The sequence below is a fragment of the Microtus oregoni genome, unplaced genomic scaffold, assembly GCF_018167655.1.
Source record: "Microtus oregoni isolate MIOR12 unplaced genomic scaffold, Mior012 000004F_ref0000308, whole genome shotgun sequence".
In the NCBI taxonomy this organism is placed as follows: domain Eukaryota; kingdom Metazoa; phylum Chordata; class Mammalia; order Rodentia; family Cricetidae; genus Microtus; species Microtus oregoni.
The window spans coordinates 63,843,151-63,860,927 of NW_024543063.1; the positions used below are offsets into that span (position 1 = coordinate 63,843,151).

The 17,777-nt window shown below is 49.4% G+C and overlaps 1 protein-coding gene across 1 annotated transcript in view; it reads left to right on the forward strand.

Moving 5' to 3' along the window:
- Positions 1-17,777, forward strand: part of Znf423 (zinc finger protein 423) — a 238,521-nt gene that overhangs the window by 37,418 nt on the left and 183,326 nt on the right. The window contains exon 2 of the mRNA XM_041650920.1: positions 7,081-7,281. Coding sequence (XP_041506854.1) covers positions 7,185-7,281 — 97 coding nt within the window. The 5' untranslated portion in view covers positions 7,081-7,184. The remainder of the gene's footprint in view (positions 1-7,080; positions 7,282-17,777) is intronic.

A 17,777-nucleotide genomic window follows, 5' to 3' on the forward strand; every position in this document is an offset into this window, starting at 1 on the left:
CTTCTGGTGTGCGGGCATACATACAGACCGAATATTGTATACATAATAAATATTTTTTTTTTAAAAAAAGAATTAAATTAGCCGGGCAGTGGTGGCACATGCCTTTAATTCCTGCACTTGGGAGGCAGAGGCAGGCAGATCTCTGAGTCTAGCCTGGTTTACAGAGTGAGTTGCAGGATAGCCAGGACTACACAGAGAAACCCTGTCCCAAAAAGAAAAATTAAAAAACAAAGTTAAATGAGCCTCAGAGACAAGAAATGACTTGTCCAAAGTTCCCACTTGATAAATGGTGGAATGTGGATTTGAACCGAGTCAGGTTGGCTCCACAGCCTGTGGCTCTTGTCTGTCTTCTCTACCCTTTTCATGGTCCCTGAACTACAAATCCAGCCATCTGCTGCTTGTGTTATTAAGTGACTGCCTTTAGTCCATCAGCAGTGGGCTGTACCTGGTGTCTTGATGTTTCTAGACCACGACTCTCAACTCTTGGATGTACCTGGAACTCAGCACTGGGTGGTTCTACTTCCTGCAGAGGTGGGGAGCTCAGAGTCACGTCCAGGTCCCCTTGTGAGAAGAGTTGACAAACGAAGCCCTCCAAGTACTTGCCTGCTTGGCTATCTGGTGACTCGTGCCCTCTCCTCCTTCCCAGCCCCCTTCCCCCTGTGACCTTTCTTTCTGCATGTGTCTGCTCTCCCCTCCCACTCAGAACCTCCCAGGCTCATGTACTTATTGGTAGAAGGGCCTTGGCTGCTCTCACATCTTACCATGGCTGTCTATTTAGTGAGTGTTGCTCTCCTTGCTGCAGCTGGAACAGATGCTGCCAGTCCCACTCAGACTCTTGTGGGTACAGCAGAAGCTAGAGGCTCAGGCTGGAGGCACTTCTGAGGTCACGTGAAGCAGGGGACTTCTAGAGCTGTCTGTGTAACCCACATTCCTGCCCCACTTTCCCCCCTCAGCTTCCCACCTGCTCATTCATTTGCCCACATCCCATTTCTTAAGTGTCTTTTCTGTGCCAGGCTTTCTGTGGGCTTTGAGACCACCAAGATAAACAGGGCTAGGAAGTGCACTGACGTTTAGCAAACATGTGTGTGTTATGCCTGGCACACACTGGGCACTCAGGAAACATTTGTGGACGAGGGTGGAGTGAATAGAGGCGTGTGATTGTTGGCACTGCCATGTCCTCTCTAGCTCTTCCCTTGGAATATCATGGTCTTCTGCCACCACCATGTGGTGCTCAGCCCTAAAGTCTCAAAGTCAAGGCCTTCCCTGTGGTTTGTGGAGGCTCTCAGAGTGTCCAGGGCTTGTACGTGACACCTGGACCTACAATTCCTCCCGGGAAGCGAAGAGGCAGCCATGTGGGCACAGTGCCCTTTGACCCGGGGACAGAGGGACCTCATTCACTGCTGATTCCTGTTGAGACTGTCTCAGATGCCTGTAGGTGTTGGGAAGCCCCACAGTATCCCCAGGTCAGAAGCCCAGGAAGTTTCCCAGACTCACAGCCTCAGACTTTCCTTTTCTTTCTCTGAACAGGACAAACACAGCTGTTTTCCATGCAGCTCTTCCTCAGGTTCCCCCCTTTAATATTTGGGGATTTGGAATACAGAGCTGCTTTTTGCGGGTGTTCCTAATGTAGTTTGCTTCACTGCCTTAAATTCGGGAAACCATGGTATCGAGGCATCGAGCTACTGTGACATGGAAGCCCTAGGCTGAGGACTCCAAGATTCCTTCTGCTGGGGAGGCTGGGTCACCTTCCTCTTTCTTCGACAAACTTCTGCCCTCTCTCTGCCACTTCTTAGGCTGTGTGGTGCTTTCTGCAGAGTCCATGACTCTCCCTCACACTCTCACCCTGAGGAAGATTGTAGCATGGTGGAGTAAAGGAACACTACTTCCTAACGAGAAGCAGCATGTGCCGTGGCCTCTGCTGCTGGAACCTTCCAGTCCATACCTTTTGGATCTGGATTCCGAGTTTCATAGACCATAGAGTGGCACCAAGGGGCGGTTTGCGGGAAGCCACTGTGACACAGTAGCCTCTCTGTACAGGCTGAATACTTTGAAACCAGCAATATTTGACCTTTCTGGCCTAAAAGTTGATACCTTTCTGTGGTCCCACTTAGTACCATCTGCTAAATAGTGCTTGCAGACATAGAGGCTTGCGTATTTGAAACCAGTTCACTTTTCTGCATCCTCAGCTCTGAGTGCCCACCGTGTGGCTGTCTGCACCAGAGGCTGGGGAATGGTCGTGAGCAGAAGCAGCCCCGGCCACACCCCAGGGAGTTGGCAGTCTGATGGGCATGCTCTGGCCAGTTAAGTGTCAAGTCTCCTGCATTCGGTGCTTTCAAGCGACTGACAGTCTGTTGTTATTTCTCTCTGTTCTGCGGGCCGGCTGGGTTTTATGGCAGATTCTCTTGGTGTCCCTTGAGTGGCAGCTGTGTGGTGGCCAGAGCTATAGCCTTAAGAAGTTTTTCAGGAATGGAAGTCTGAACTGGTGTATGCCTATGGGTTGTATACCCATATACTGGTACTGGATGTTGAGCCGAAGCTGTGCTAGGCTTGGGCTTCTCGCAGTCTGGCGGCTTCATTCCCAGTGGGAGGATCCCAGGAGACCTACAGGGAAGCGGCAAGATTCTTCTGCCTACTGTCAGAAGCATCCCTGCACACCACTTCCATTGCGCTCTATTGATTAGAGGCTCACCAAGGCTGCCAGCCTGTGGGGGATTGTGGGTGGGACACGTAGGTCCCTCTTCTTGGTGGGTGAGGGGTCAAGGACTTGTTGCAGAGGGGCAGGTGGATTGAGAACTATTTTGGTGTGTCTAGGAAATGCAGACCGCCACAGTGAGTGAGAGAGGAAAAGCAAACCCGTCCTCATAAGCATCTTTTGTACCGAATGTTCTCACAACACGGGGTAGGGAGGCAGGGGCCCAGGTGTGTGTGGGCTTTGTGTTAGGTGAGCGAGAGGTAAGGGTGTTCTCCTGCCTCCTAGGGAACAGGAAGTATTAAGTCCTGGGCAGAAGCAGTTTGGCAGTTCTTCGAACCGTGTGGCTGTGCAGACAGATGCTAGCACAGAGAAGAAGCAGGAGCCAACACAGACCCTCCCTATGACTTCCATGGTGGGGACAAGTCCCCAACACTTGGCTCATCATTTCTTGTCAAGTCTGTGTTGTGGGTGAGCTGTATGGTGGCCCTGCCACTTATCTTCTGGTCTTGACTAACACATAGAACCCTGTTTTCATTACTTAGAATGGGGACATGAAGGCAACTACCCATAGCACTCCCCACATGGCTGTGTTTGGAAGGGGCCGGGCAGCCAACGAAGGTCTAGTTAATGCCAGCTGCTGTCTTGATGGCTGCCTGGGCAAAAACATAGAAAATGCCAAACTGTGAGCTTTCTGGGGTGGAGTGTAAGGTCTGGGAAGTAGAGGCCGTATAGTTTGGATCGGGGAGGCAGGCTTTTCTGGCTCATTTGGTTTCCTGTCCCATGTGTGCAAAGTCCTTGGGTTTCCCTTTTTCAAGGCTTCAGCTATGGTGGATGGCATCTGGAAGAACCAGAGTGGGCTGGGAGGGAAAAGAACTGACTAACCACTTCACAGACCTAGAGGCCTTGACAGGTTGAAGAAACCGAAGGTTGCTTTTCCTAGGTTGGTGATTGCTGTGTCTGATCTCCGGGTGTCTGGAGGGCCAGTAGGTTGGCTGTGGTTGATGCCGGGAGGCCTCTGTGCTAGAAACATGTGATGGCACTTGGTAGGGACTGGGGCATGCCTAGGCCTCTGCCTCCTCTCCTTATTCTAGCCACATACAGGTTCAGAGTGGGGACCAGGAGGACCTCTGAGGCTGGCCAGGGAAGGAAATGGGCAAGCAAGGCTACCCCTGACTAGTTGAAGTAGGTCAGAGGAAAAGGGAAGGTCAATCCTTGGATCCTAGAGGCTTATTCTGAGGCTGGTTCTGGGTGGGTCCAGGATCGAATAGCAGCCAGAGAGTGCTCCAGGGAGGATGTTGGCCCAAGAGCCCTCTATTCTCCTAAGCCTTGGGCCTCTGGGAAGAGATGGACAGTGTAGGCCCCACTTCTTTTATAGCTTGGGGTGACCCTGGAGCCTCTTTTTCCTTCCCTGACAAAAGAAGACTTTTCATCCTTTTTCCTGCCAGTAAAGATTCTAGAATGGTGGCTGAGTAGGAAAGTGGAGTCCATCTGTCTGTCCTTCCATCTTTCCTTTTCTCTCTTCTTCATTTGTTCTTGCTTTTTGAGACAGTTTCTCTGTTAAGCCCTCGCTAGCCTGGAACTTACTCTGTAAACCAGGCTGGCTTTGAGTTTATCCGCCTGCCTCTGCCTCCTAAGTGCTGGGATTAAAGGTGTGGGCCACCATTGTCCTGCAAGCATCCTTTCTTGCAGGAAAGGGGACTCTACAGAGCCTGTCCTGCCCAGGGTTGGAGTGCTTATTTCCAAGGTTCTGATTGCTTGGAGTCAACAGAGCCGCTGGGTGCTGGATCTTCAGGGATCATCTCTTCCTCAGAACTTGGGCTGGCTATCAGAGCCTTCCCTGAAGGTCAGGCTGGCGGAGCTTTCCACCCCTGGGAGGCTGATGGTGAGGTCTGGGCTCTTATCTGCTCCTTCCCTCTCTCCCCTCCCTTGTCCCTTTCTGCACAGCCACCCCATCTTCCCATTAGTAGCCAGACATAGGGGAGGTGACAGTTTCTTAAAACAGATTTATACTCTTGGACGACTTTATGGGCTTTTGCCTTATAAAACCGGGAGTTGACATTCTGATTTATCTACTCCCGAGTCAACAGGATGTACCAGATTTAAAGAGATCAAATGCAGTGTGGCGTTTGTGGTTCCAGTTGTGGATTTGCTGAGCCATTACAACTGGAATTGCCAAGTAAATATGGCAGGGAAAAAAAGAAAACAAACCAAGGGGGTAATTTAAATATGTCTATTAAACTGTGTGTTAAGTAAAGTAGCAAAGGCTTGGTGCGGAGTTGTAACTTACTATCTAGAGAGTTGGTTGAGCAGATAAAATTGGAATTATGACTCTTTTAAATCCTCTGCAGAAGGTTTCCTCTATTTTTGTTTCTAAATTAAGGGAAGAGACCGTAAACTAGAATTTCAGAGGGCAGTGCTTGCCTGTGTGACTACGACGTGTGATGATTATACCTTCGAAGGCTCTGAATGATATTTTTTATTTCTTCACTTTCTGTTTCTTCACATTGCAGTTGCTGCTGCGGATCTGATTCCCTGAGATAAATATACTGCTTAGCTTTTAATGGGATTTCTGTATTGCCGGGAGTTGGCTTGTTCTGTTAATAAAAGAACCTAAAAATTGTACATCCCTTAATTGGTAAGAAGAGAGATGTTTTGATGGGCCACAAATGGAAGCATTGATTTTTTACTGCCTCTGCCGTGTGTCCTACGCTGTTCCCTGCCATGGAAGGCGGCAGCTGGCTCTCCGATGAGCTGATTTGTGTTCCCAGGTTCTTGATGCTGGGGGCTTGGAAGTGTGTGTTCTTTGCAGACAGGAGAAATAGAGCCCTTATAACATCATCTGTTTCTAAATTGAAATATTTATGGGTCTGTGCTTTGCTCCTCAAATTGAATGCGTTCCTAGCTTGAGGTCTCTCTCTTATGCTTTGGCGACTGACCCTGGGGAATTTAAAGGTTGTCTGCTAAGCCTTTTTTGGTGACAGTTATGTGCATGCAGATATGCACATAACACATATGCATGCACTTTTGCATGCACACACATTTGCATAAATACATTTATGCATGATAGAGGCCTTTTTAGTTGATTTAGATCAGTGCTGCCAGGTTTTGACCAGTAGTTCTGTGTTGCCGTACAACTGTGTGTGGAAAGGGATAACACACACTTTAGTTTTCCAATCAAGGGTCCCTGTGTTTTAGTGGGCAAACCACTGATGTTTATGAGTGTTACTGACATTATATGTAGTAAGTATATTTGCCTTCTTATTTTCTTTCCACACATTGCTTTACAAGTTCTGTTAATTGCTAAGATTGAGGCTTTTTTCTGCTCCCACAGATGTGGTGTAAGGTAAAGAGAAGTCAGGAAATGAAGGGTGATGGGATGTTACCCCTCTGCTGGGCATGGGAAGGCCCTGCTTTGAAATGGGACGCACAGAGCTGTCCCTCTTTGTGGGATGCTGCACACAGTGTGACCTCTTGAGCTCCTTTTCAGCTCTGGATGGGAGACTGTGAAATGGGGCTGTGTGCTTAGAGTTGTGGCTTTGCAGAGCGTGTAAACGCAGAGCTACAATGTGGTCTGGAGTCTTTCCCCTCCACAGGCTCACCGCATAGGGTTAAGTCCAGAGAAGTTGTTAATCTTATAGAAACCGCTACTGTTATCCAAGCCTTGTATTTACTCCCTGGTCACTGGGAACGGCCGGATGGGTTCAGGCTTCCTCTTGTCATGGCTTTGTTTTGTTGAGATTTCAGTCTGTGAAACCAGACCAGCCTGATATTCACTCTATAGCTCAGGTTGGTTCTGACCTCAGAATTCTTATACCTCGGTCTCTCCAGTGCTGAGATTCAGTCAGGCCTCCATAACTGGCTCCATTCAAGTTCCAGATTTAACCATCCCGGATCTTTCAACTTCATGCGCCTTCTAGAGACAGGGCATTTACGAGGACCTGGGAGATGTGTTGTGTGGAGGGTCAACGTGACTGAGATCTATCTCCCCATTCCAAATTGCAGGCTTTAGGGAAAACGACAAGTCAGGGTGTGTTCGACACATCGTGGGCGTCTCAGAGAGGTACGCCATAGAACTGATTGTTAGGAAGCAAATGCTAGACTTTCTCACTTCCCTGAGGGGTCACAACACCCAGCATCCACGCATAGAGGGAAGATGACAGGAAGTCCTCCTAGAAGATTTGCGCCATGAATTAAAGAATCTAGTTGAGAATTACTGCACCACATGCTACAACCCCCCCCAATATATTAATATACTGAGAGGTGTCAAGAATAATGGACCCCAGGAGGTAGAGTAATTAAATGTATCGTAATAAATACTGGGTGATTCTTTTAAACCCCTTTTCTGAGACCCTGTCAGCTGACGTGGACTGTATTCTTCCTGTTGGCAGGAGGCCTAGAAGGAGAGCCAGAGTGTGATCGGAAAACCAGCCGTGCGCTGGAAGACAGGAACAGCGTGACAAGTCAAGAGGAGAGAAATGAGGACGATGAAGACATGGAGGATGAGTCAATTTACACCTGCGATCACTGTCAGCAGGACTTCGAATCTCTGGCAGACCTGACGGACCACCGGGCCCACCGCTGTCCTGGAGGTAATGCTAAATAGCGCCGGGATTCTGACAGGTGGTTACACGGATAATTGGACATAGCAACAGCTTGAAGCCTCAAGTGAGATTAAAGAATTAATAATGTAATTTTACAGTTAATGTCATTTTATTGTGGTGTCTTGGGTACCCTGCATCCTCCTTTAAATAAAATTAAAAATAAAAGCCACAGCTTCCTGGCAGGCAGAAATTGGGTGGAGGTGCCCTGTTTCTGTCTCGCCGTACAGTCTGTAGGCTGTAAGTGGGTGAATCCGTACCCCAGATTTATGGAAAGCCTTTTGGAAACCTAGCAATTAAGAGGTTGTTAGTGCAAAGTTAAGCAGCTTAAGTGTGGAAAGCCATGCAAAGCAGTAAGCTGTGGGGAAGGGCTTGTGATGGGACGGGGGAATTCTAAAGACCAAGGCCAGCCTGTGCAGTGGGGACCCAGGTCGACCCCTAGGCTTGGTGCTCTCCTTCTGGGTAAGAGGACTGGTAGAGATGACGGCAGCCCTGTTCTGCAGGCATCCAGCACTTTGGAGGGTGTGTTGGGACATGGGGTCATGAGGAGCCGCTTCAGACTTCAGCAGAGTGCATGCTCTCTTTGTCTGTCTGGTGTGTAGGAAGCTGGGAACACGTGCATATACTGGGGTGTGCCAGCCACACTACAGGAGCACGTGCACCATGTATGTCTGGACTCTGAGTTTTGTAGAGGGAGGCCATAGTAGCTATGTTCTTTTCACAACCCTGTATTTCATGATGGTTATCAGTAAAACCTTTTGGATGCTAGTTTTGAGGAAAGGGCCTCTAAACCTCAGGTCAGTTTTCTAAAGGGGGTCTGTCACCCATTTGGGATCGGATTTATTGGTAGGAAGCAGCTTGAAATTTAAAACTCTTGCTTATCCTGTTCCTTAGGTTTGGCCGGGTCTCTCCTGAGACGTATTCTCCCATCTCAGCAGGTCCTGGAACAGGACTCTATCCATCTCTGCACCTTCCTTCAGCTCCCAGCATCTACTTGAGTCTCACGCCTGTCTTCCATCCTTTTAACAATGCTAGTCTTTCTATGTGGAGAAGAAATCAGTTTGGAGCAGGGGCAGGGAGAGGCAGGGGCCGGGGCTGAGGTCTGTGTCCGAAATAAGAGCAGGCAGCTAACTGCTTCAGCTAGGCAGACCTCGCCTACTGGCAGGCTCTTTTCTCCATGGCCTCCAGCGGGTTAAACTCTGCAGCAGCCCGTTTGCGGGATGCCCAGCATTGGTATTGATGTCGGTGGTACCTACTATAACTACAGCCTTGCCTATTTCCTAACAGGACCCCACTAACGACCTCCATTGGGATGTGATATCTAGGAACACCCCCAAAACCTGGAGCCTTGGAAGGGACTCAGAGTATGAGAAGTGACCTTGCTTAATAGCATCCCGGAGAAATTCATTATCACCCCGGTCTGGGAGCTTCCTGACATGGATGAGACATGCAGAATTCTCCTCAGGACGTTGAGGATCACTGAAATGGACCACTGGGAATCGTGGGGCCTTATCACAAACTCTTCTCTACCTGGGGGGGGGGGGGGATCACACACTCCCATTGCTTCTGCATTGCTATTGTGTGTGGAGCACCCTGGCCTTTCCTCCTGAGGCAGCCTGGCCAGTTCAAGCTATTCATTCACCTTACCAGTTCTGGTCTATGCATTGGGCTTCAGCTTCCAAATGTTATGAGGGACTTGGTTTCTGCTTTTGTATGAGAAGTGATGTAAAAATGTAGTAGCAGTAGCTGGATGTCATGCCTTTAATCCCAGCACTCAGGAGGCAGAGGTAGGTGGATCTCTGTGAGTTCGAGGCGAGCCTGGTTCCCAGAGCTACTTCTGGGACAGCCAGGGCTACACAGAGAAACCCTGTCTCAAAAATCCAACCAGCCAGTCAACCACCCAAGCAACTAAAGAAATAAGAAAACAGAGTAGCTTAGTTTTTTTGGCCGGGCTCACCAATGATCGGTGATAGAGCTACTAGTCCTGCTCCCTGCTGGACGCTGGACAGAAGCTGGTGGAGGTCTGTCCACTCTGGGGGAAAGGCACTCCAGAGAGACTCTTGTTAGGGGAGTCTGGCAGCTTTGAGCTCTGCTGAAGTTCCTGTCCCTAAGGCAATCTTATGCTTAGTCTTATCAGACTTATCAGTGAAAAACTCAGTGTCTACCTGATTCTCCTGCTTGGCGCTCAGCACACAACACATATGTGACACAGGTGTAGGAATTTTACACGGGCGCGCGCGCGCACACACACACACACACACACACACACACACACACCCGCCCGCCCGCCCGCCAGGTGCTGAGCAGGGGACTCTGTTGTGGGTCCTCTGGTCTCATTCAGCTGTACGTTAGGGTCTACACCGTATGTTGAATTTGAACAGTTTGACAAAGTGACCCAAAGAATTCAAGGAAACACTTCTCTAGTAAATGCCAGTTTACCCTACAAGCGGTTATGGCGGATATGGGCATAGCGATGAGAGGGTGAAGTGTAGGGAAGGGGCATGGAGCTTCCTCCCTCTGCATGCTACAGTCACCACCAAAACTTCCTAGCTCTGGTCTCTTGGGCTTTCATGGAGATTCATTGCATCATCAGGCGGCTTAGATTATTGACCATTGGACGTTGGTATACCCTCTAGCCCCTCCCCTTCCTGGAGGTTGGGACCAATCAGAGGCTGTCAGGACACAAAGGCCCCCCCCCCTTGAGAATTTGAGGGTCTAGGGCAACACCACCTGTCTTTTCTGATGTCCATTTCTCTGAGAATTAAAGTCTTGTCTGCTGTAGAAGCCAGCACTGCCAGGATGCTGGGGGAAGGGGAGCCCCTCTATGAAGCTGCATAGTGAGTGGAGGACCATGATGTGTGCCTTCATGGGAAGTGGTGTTTTAAAATGATATGTTTACTGGTGTGCATGTGTGTACATACATGTACACATGTGCGTGTAAAGCCAGTGCTCAACCTGGGTTGTCATTTCCCCAACTGCCTCCTTTATTTCTATTTTAATTTTTTTTTAAATGACAGGGTGTTTCATTGGAGCCTGAGCCTTGCTACTTAGGCTAGGATGGCTGGCCGGCCACCGAGTGCCACAGATTCGCGTGTGTCTCTGCCTCCTCAGCTCTGGGATTGCAAGTGTGTGCCACCACACCCAGCTTTTCACACGAGTGCCGGGGATTGAACTGAGTTCCTTGGATTTTCATGGCAAGCACTTTAGCCACCGAGCTATCCGCAGCCTGGGGCGAGGTATACTTGAGTGTAGCTTATTCAAAACTCTTTGGTCCCTGAACCCACGTTAGTCAGTTTTTCTTTGCTGTGACCAAATAACAGAGAAACACAACTTAAATGAGGAAGGATTTATTTTGGTTCCCAATTCCAGAGATTTCAGTCCATGGTCACCTGGCTCTGTTGTTTCTGGACCAGGATGAGGTGGACCATCATGGGGAAGAATGTGGCAGGGGAAATCTGTTCATCCCATGGTAGCCAGAGAGAAGGCAGGGATGGGGAGGGAGAAGGGGGAGGAGGGAGGGGAGAAGGGAAGAGAGACAGTGAACAGCTGGGCGTGGTACATCCTTCCAGGACATTCCCGCCAGTAATTCACTTCCCCAAATTAGGCTCTATCCTTCAATAATTCTATGATATGACTAATTCATTGATTGGGTCTGAGTCCTCATAATTACTCCCCCTCACCCCCCTTAGCTAGCAACCCAGATCCCAACACATGAGCCTTCAGGGAACATCTCTGATCCATAAGATTCGGGGTAGTAATGGAGGGGGTGTTGCCTGGCTTCATCAGCATGTAAGGGAAGAGTTGCGAGGATTGGGGATCATCTCAGGTGTGGGGGGTCTGTCACAGAAGGGTAGCTGTCTGTGCAGAGGTGGCAATGGGATCCTTAAGCATGACCCCACCTGGCCCCTAGGCCTCTCCTGAGGAACCCTCATTTTCGGTTACTTTCTCAGAAGGTGTCAGTGTTTCGTGGTAAGAGTGGCTGTATGTTTGGCTCATCTGACTTTGAAGCGTGAACTTGAAAGTTTCTTTCTCCCCTCCCCCAGCACACAGAGAGTTATGTGTGCATCTTAGGCTATGAAAAGAAACAAGGAAAACTCCAGCCTCCTCTGTTCTCTCATTCCCTGTCTTTGCCTCTCTCCAGCCCCTGGCCCCAGCAGGGTAGCAGACACTTCCATGCTTGTGTTTAGCCCTTAACTTTTTCTCGGTAGATTCTCATGTCGCTTTTCTTTCTTGGGGTGGTGGGGAAGTGGGGCTCTTGGTTTCAAACAGTAAGAGTTCAAGGAGCGGAAGTTCAGGTAGCTGGGAAATGTGTCCATCCTGTAAACAGGAGGAGTCTGTACACTGTTGACTTCCAGTAGCTGGCTTGCTGTGCCTAATACAGACGTGACGTGTGGGCACCCTGTTAGGAGACGCTGTGTATTTGGTGAACGTTTGAATTGCAGCTTTCGGAAAATCCCCACTAATTCAGGCTCTTAAATAACGTTAGAACAGGGAGTGGCTGGAATTTACCCAAACACACTGTGTGACGTTCTGCCCATGAAAGGGCTAGGAATGGTTGTAGCTGGGAGCTGGGGGGCTCCAGTGACTTCAGAAAGTGTCTCTGGGCACTGCCTGGGGCTCCGCAGAAGCAGGTTCCATTTGGCCGTGGGCAGCTCCCAATGTTGATGTGCCATTGAAGCTGATCACCGTGGCCTTTCAGTCTAGATTCAGATGGAATCTTTTCTCATTTGCCGGCACCAGTGCTGGCTTGTGAGGCTTAGTCTGTGATTTCAGCTGACCGTTGCTTTGGCCTAATTGAATGAGGCTGCCCTCCTGAGGAGGTTGGGTGCTCTGTCTATGCCATTGTGACATTTTAAAACTGACTTTCGCAGTGATTCTTCTGATAGTGCCTAGAGCTGGCTGTCAGTCCTGCTCGCCAACAATCCCGGCTCCCAAGCTGAGCTACTGATGGCTTTTAGAGGCGGTGGCCTCTTTGCTAACGGGACAGCTATGGTATGTCTAGCTTTTCATTACAGGGACAGGCAGGCAGGTGCAGTTTCTGCCGAAAGACCATGGTGTCTAATACGAGGCTGTAGGGCATGCTCCATGCAGTAGACAGAGCCTGCAGGACTGGTGCAGAGCTGAGTCCGATGTCTTCACTTCGGCTGCCATGCTCCCATCTCTGACTTTGCTCAGGCTGCGTGATGACCGTAGAGGGCAGTACGGAGGCCCCAGGGTACATGATGACTGTAGAAGGCAGTATGGAGGCCCCAGGGTACATGATGACCGTAGAGGGGTCTACGGAGGAGGCCCATGAGGTCCCTGGTACCCAGAGTGAAAAATAAACCAATATTCCTTTCTGTGTGCCGTGGGCCGGGCTTCCTGTTCATGTTTAGCTCTTCCAGCATGCAGGGCACTGTGAGGTAGCCTGGAACATGGCCCCACTGCCTTCCCTGATCGCCCTCTCTGTTGCGCTGTGCCCTTGGTCCGTGCCCCTGTCAGTGTCTGCAGGGCACCTGCTATGGTTTTCACCATTTATTGTCCATGTCCCTTATTAAGCTTCACGAGCAGAGACCCACATTGGTTGTGCCACTTTATTTTAGCCCAGCACCTGGCAGACAGACGCACTTAATCCATGCTTGTTGAATGAATGAATGAATGCTCTCCGCTTAGCCTTTGCAGCAATCCTAGCAAGAGGCAGTAGTCCCTCCGCCACTCCCATTCACTGTCAATGTATACATTGGGTAACTGAGGCTCAGAGTTGAAGGTGCTCACCCAGAATAATAAATCCCGGAAGAGAGGGTGACAGGTGAGTTCTGTATTGTCTACTGCAAGAACACAGGCTGGAGGCAGTGTGGAGTTCTGAGCCAAACTCCAGACGCAGCCCTTCTAAAGGCCCAGTCACAAAAACGTAAGGATCTGTTTAAACAACAGCAAAAGCTGCGTTCCCTTCAGTTATTGTTGCTGCTGCTTCTCGAGGACACAGGACTGTCCCCAGCCTCCCTGAAAGGCCAGCCGCCTTCTTTTCGTGAAGGTGAGATGTGGCGGTAGCAGAAGCCAAGGGGAAAGTTAATTAGACCCTGGTTTGTTCAGCTGTGGCCAGAGTGACCTGTGGGTCCCAATTACAGGTCTGGGGCCGTGCAAACGCTGGCACCTCTGCTGGCCTTGTTTCTGTGTGCCGCTGGCCAGGGCTTGCCTTTGTGTGCCGGCTTTGGCCTCTTTCTTGCTCTAACAGCACCGGGGGTCCATTCCCATCTTATTGGCTTGGGGCATCCCACATACTGGCTCCGTTCGGACAATGAAGAGAAGGGCTGGAGTCAGCCGCTGAGCCGTGCGCTGCTAGATACACAGGTGCAGGGTATGACTTTCTTCCAACTGTGGGGAACTGACACCCAGTAGTGCAGAAGGCTTGGGGGGCTTGAGCACAGTCTCCCACATTGGGGACTTTCCTGTGTGCAGACAGTATCTGGTTAAAAACAGAGCAAGAAGTGGTATTAGCTACCAGATGTGTAGGAGCCAGAGACGCCAACCCAGTGAAATGTCATACATATGTATGATGGGGCAAACAGACAAGACTGACTACTGAGGGGCACAAAAGGGAAAGGAATAAAGAGGCAGGCCCTCGGTTGGAAAGGTTCAGCTTCTCCTGTATTAACCTTGTGTTAGTGGTAAAAGTTGGTTTTGTTCAGCAGTGGGCAAATTAGGGTTCCTGAGACTGGGTTGAAGACGCAAGAAAGAATGTTGAGAAAAGGACTCTGGGCAGGGGTGGTACCCAGGTCAGCTTAGCTAGAGCCAGGGGATTCTAAGTGTCCAGGGGCAGAGCAGGATACTGGAGACAAGCCCTTTCCAAGAAACTGAATGTACAAGGACACATGGGTGTTCGAGAATTGGGATTGGAATTAGCAGGGTGGCTGTCCTGAAAGAAGAAGAGAAAGAAAGGAAACTGAACCTCGCTCACTCTTCAGGCCACTCCCACAGGGATCAGCATTTTAAACAGAAAAAGAAAACTTAAAAATATTTAAAGAACACATAGGAAGATGTAAGAAATTACTATGATCAGGGTGAGTAAGGCATTTCTGACTATACCCTAATATCTAGAAGCCATGAAACAAGAGATAGAAAAATCAAACTGCACAAAACCAAAATATTGCATTGCGTCCCCTTGTAATAAGTCAAACTAGACACACATCACAGGCAAAGCATTCTTTCCTTAATGAATAAGAGGCTTCTATAAATATTAAGCAAATACTCAATAAATCAGAAACACAGGCGGAGCCTGTGATGAGACACAGCCACTGGAGAGGACAGCCGTGCCCAAGGCCAGTGCCCGCTCTGATTGGTTGGTGCCACACTGGTGGTTAGATATTTTGAATATCTCCCATGTGCAAAGGATAGAAATGGAACCAGAAAAAGAAATACTAGTGGGATCTTAAACATTTAAAAAGATTCAGAGCTCCGATTATAATAAGAAAACCATACATTTAAGCCACAGGGAAATATAATTTTTAAACCACCAGATTGGCAAAGATCGGAAAACCTGCCATCCCATCTTGCTCCTGGTGGTTCTTGGTGTCCAGGATTGGATCTTGTTCTCTTTTCTGTTCTTAAGGTCACCTTCGCCTGTGGTCAGAGCCCACATTAGGTACTCTGCAAATGCTTGCCGATTTTGCTGTAGGGAGACTGTAGCTCCTTGAAAGGTATGGGTACTTACGGCAAGATGAACAAGGACATACACGGTGCTTTGCATTCTGGGTAACCACCATAGATGCTGTATGCACTGTGCCTGGGCATGGTAGATTTTCAGGTATGGTGTCCTGGAAGGGGAGTTTTGAAATAAACAAAATGGTCCCCCTTCATCTCACAAGTGTTACTTAGCATGTACGGTGAGAGGGGGCCTTCTGAGGCACCAATGCATTGTGATAGGAGACCTACCGAGTAGCCTGCTCTTGACCCAACTGCACAGAGCTGGCGCTGCTCTCTGCTTGTTGGTAGTGTGTCTCTTCACAGCTGGCTAGCAAAGCCAGCACTGCAGAAGGCAGGGTTCCATTGGGCCGTGGTCTAGTGGACCTTGAGGTAGAGAAGTAGAGAGGTTTTTACTTCATTCCCGGAACCTGGCCATTGTGGCCACCTTATTTTGCTTTTGTATCACTGAAGTTGGCCTCGGTGGCCCAGGGTGGGACAGGTGCAATAGTGTGGGCCTTCTGATAACAACCTCTGGTGTTTTCAGCCCAAATGAGTAGAGGCCGAGATGGCCCTGGGGCATGGGATGTGCAGAGAGTCTGGCTTTCTTTAACCATGCCCTAAAACTTCCGGCTGATGGACCCAGGATGTACACCATGCTAGACTATGAGGGCCAAACCCAGCCTGGCACCAGGCCAGTTGTACATGTGACTTGATGACGTCTGAGTCTAACCCTCTCTCGTCGGTTGCAGTTTGGGAATTTTCATAAGACAAGTATGCACACATATGGTACATACAGATGGGTATGTTTATATCCTCATCTGTTCCTATCTGAAAGAAGTGCACAATCTAGCTGGAAGGTGAAGTTATTGCAGTAGCATGTTTGGTTGCCTGGCACATAGTAGGCCCCCAGTTAGTGTACTTTGGAGACTTAACCCAAATGGAAAGCAGATCACAGACTCTCTAGCCCAGGGAACTAAGAAGTAAGGCTAGCTTCCCACCTTTCCTCCAGGGTCACCACCCGAAGTCTTTTTCCATATAAACATCAGTAGAGGTGTCCTTGGTACCCCCAGGTGATTATTCTCCCAACTGAGCAGTGTCAGTAGAACACATGGCTTTTTCAATGGCCAGAAGAGACCTCCTAAGGTTGAACCCCAGGGGAACAGCTAGCACCAGGAATTACTCACCTCTGATCGGCACTGTTGCAGGGCAAAATGGACCTATGGGAGACAGTCATGTCCATTATCATGGCTTAGTGTAGGAAGTCAGCAGTTCTGTGTGGACCTTGGGATAGGAGTTGAGGAACTGGAGACCAGACAACATGGGCATCTCTTCCAGAGGTGAGAATGCCATGCACCCAAATGTAAAAGAGTGAGATCGTAGTCCTGCACCAGGGTGTGGGCTACCCATCAATTTCACTTACTTACTCCTTGCATCATCTCCACAGCCAATTGGACAGTTTGGAGGGAAGAATCCTTTTAGTCTTGACACCAGCCCATTTGGGGCTGCAGAAGTGTTTAAAAACCAACCAGAACCCTGATTTACCAAACTGGTAGTAAGGCAAGCCTGACTCCAGGTGATGGTCCAGAGGAGGTGGTGGCTTGGTTAGAGTCTGACTATCTGATAATCCTTTTGGCAGCTTCCAAGTGGCAGGAGACTATGAGCCTTTGCCCGATACCATGGATGGCTGAATAAGCCTGGCATCAGGTTCGCAACACCTGATGTCTTCAAATCTTTTGCCATTCCGATTTGATGTTTGCTTTTTTTGTGAAGGGGTGTCTTGGACACCCCAAGAAACCAGCAGGCATATAGACTGAAGTAGAAATATAGTCCTCAGATGTATGATATCTGTTGCATGTTCATTTCCAGAAGGATCCCTTTCAAATCCCCGCTGTGTGCTGGGAATGGTGTGAAACCCAAGCCTGTGGGTTTCTCCCCTTGTAGAAGTTTCATTTCGTATTACCTAGCCCCTTAACCATCTAGGGGATTCTGAGACTGACCTTTAAGTTGGTCAGTCCTTTGCCCCTGTTCAAGGTCAGCACGAGCAGTGTGGAGCAAAGCAGAAAGGTTCGCAGACCCAGGTAGCACCCATGGATCCACAAAAGACACAGTGTCCCCTTTGCTCTTGTGCTGCTGGAAGACAGAGAGGGAGGCCTGAGTCGTGGCTGCAGACTGAGAAGTAGAGATTACTTGGTTGCCAGTGTCAGAAGACCAAGCCCAATTTTGCTTCTATCAAGTAGGGCAATCAGCCAAAATCCAGGGACTGTGACGAAGGCTGCTAGACTCAGTCTTCCTGCATCTCCTGCCTGTGGTGATGGAACTATTGGTCCAGGCCATGTCAAGTTGTCCCAGTTGTGCTGCTGGTATAGGAAACAGGGATGGGTGTTGGCAGGTGGCAGCGGCTCAAGCAAGAGGGAAAGAACCTAGAGCAGTATTGAAGATTCCATAATGGGTGGTGTGAACTAGGGATGAGTTAGCGAGTGACTGGGGCTGGGGTGTAGCTTAGTGGTGGAGTGCATTCCTGCCGAAGTCTGGGTTTGGTTCCCAGCACCATACCTGCACCAGAAGCCTGTGGTGGTGGTGGTGGTAATGGTGAAAAATCAAGTGGCTCACAGCTTCACTGGAGCTTCTGGGTAAGGTGGAAACTATGTCAAAGGCATATGCCAGAGGCAGGGGTGTGCAGGGCTAGAACCCCTGACATCAGTGCTCCAAGGGACAGCATCAGGACCGTTCTGAACTTCCTGGTTGGTGGTGACTGGGCATCAGATGATGCAGAGGTAGAGAGAGGGTGGGGAGGGGAGGTAGAAGCCCAGGAATGGACACTGGTT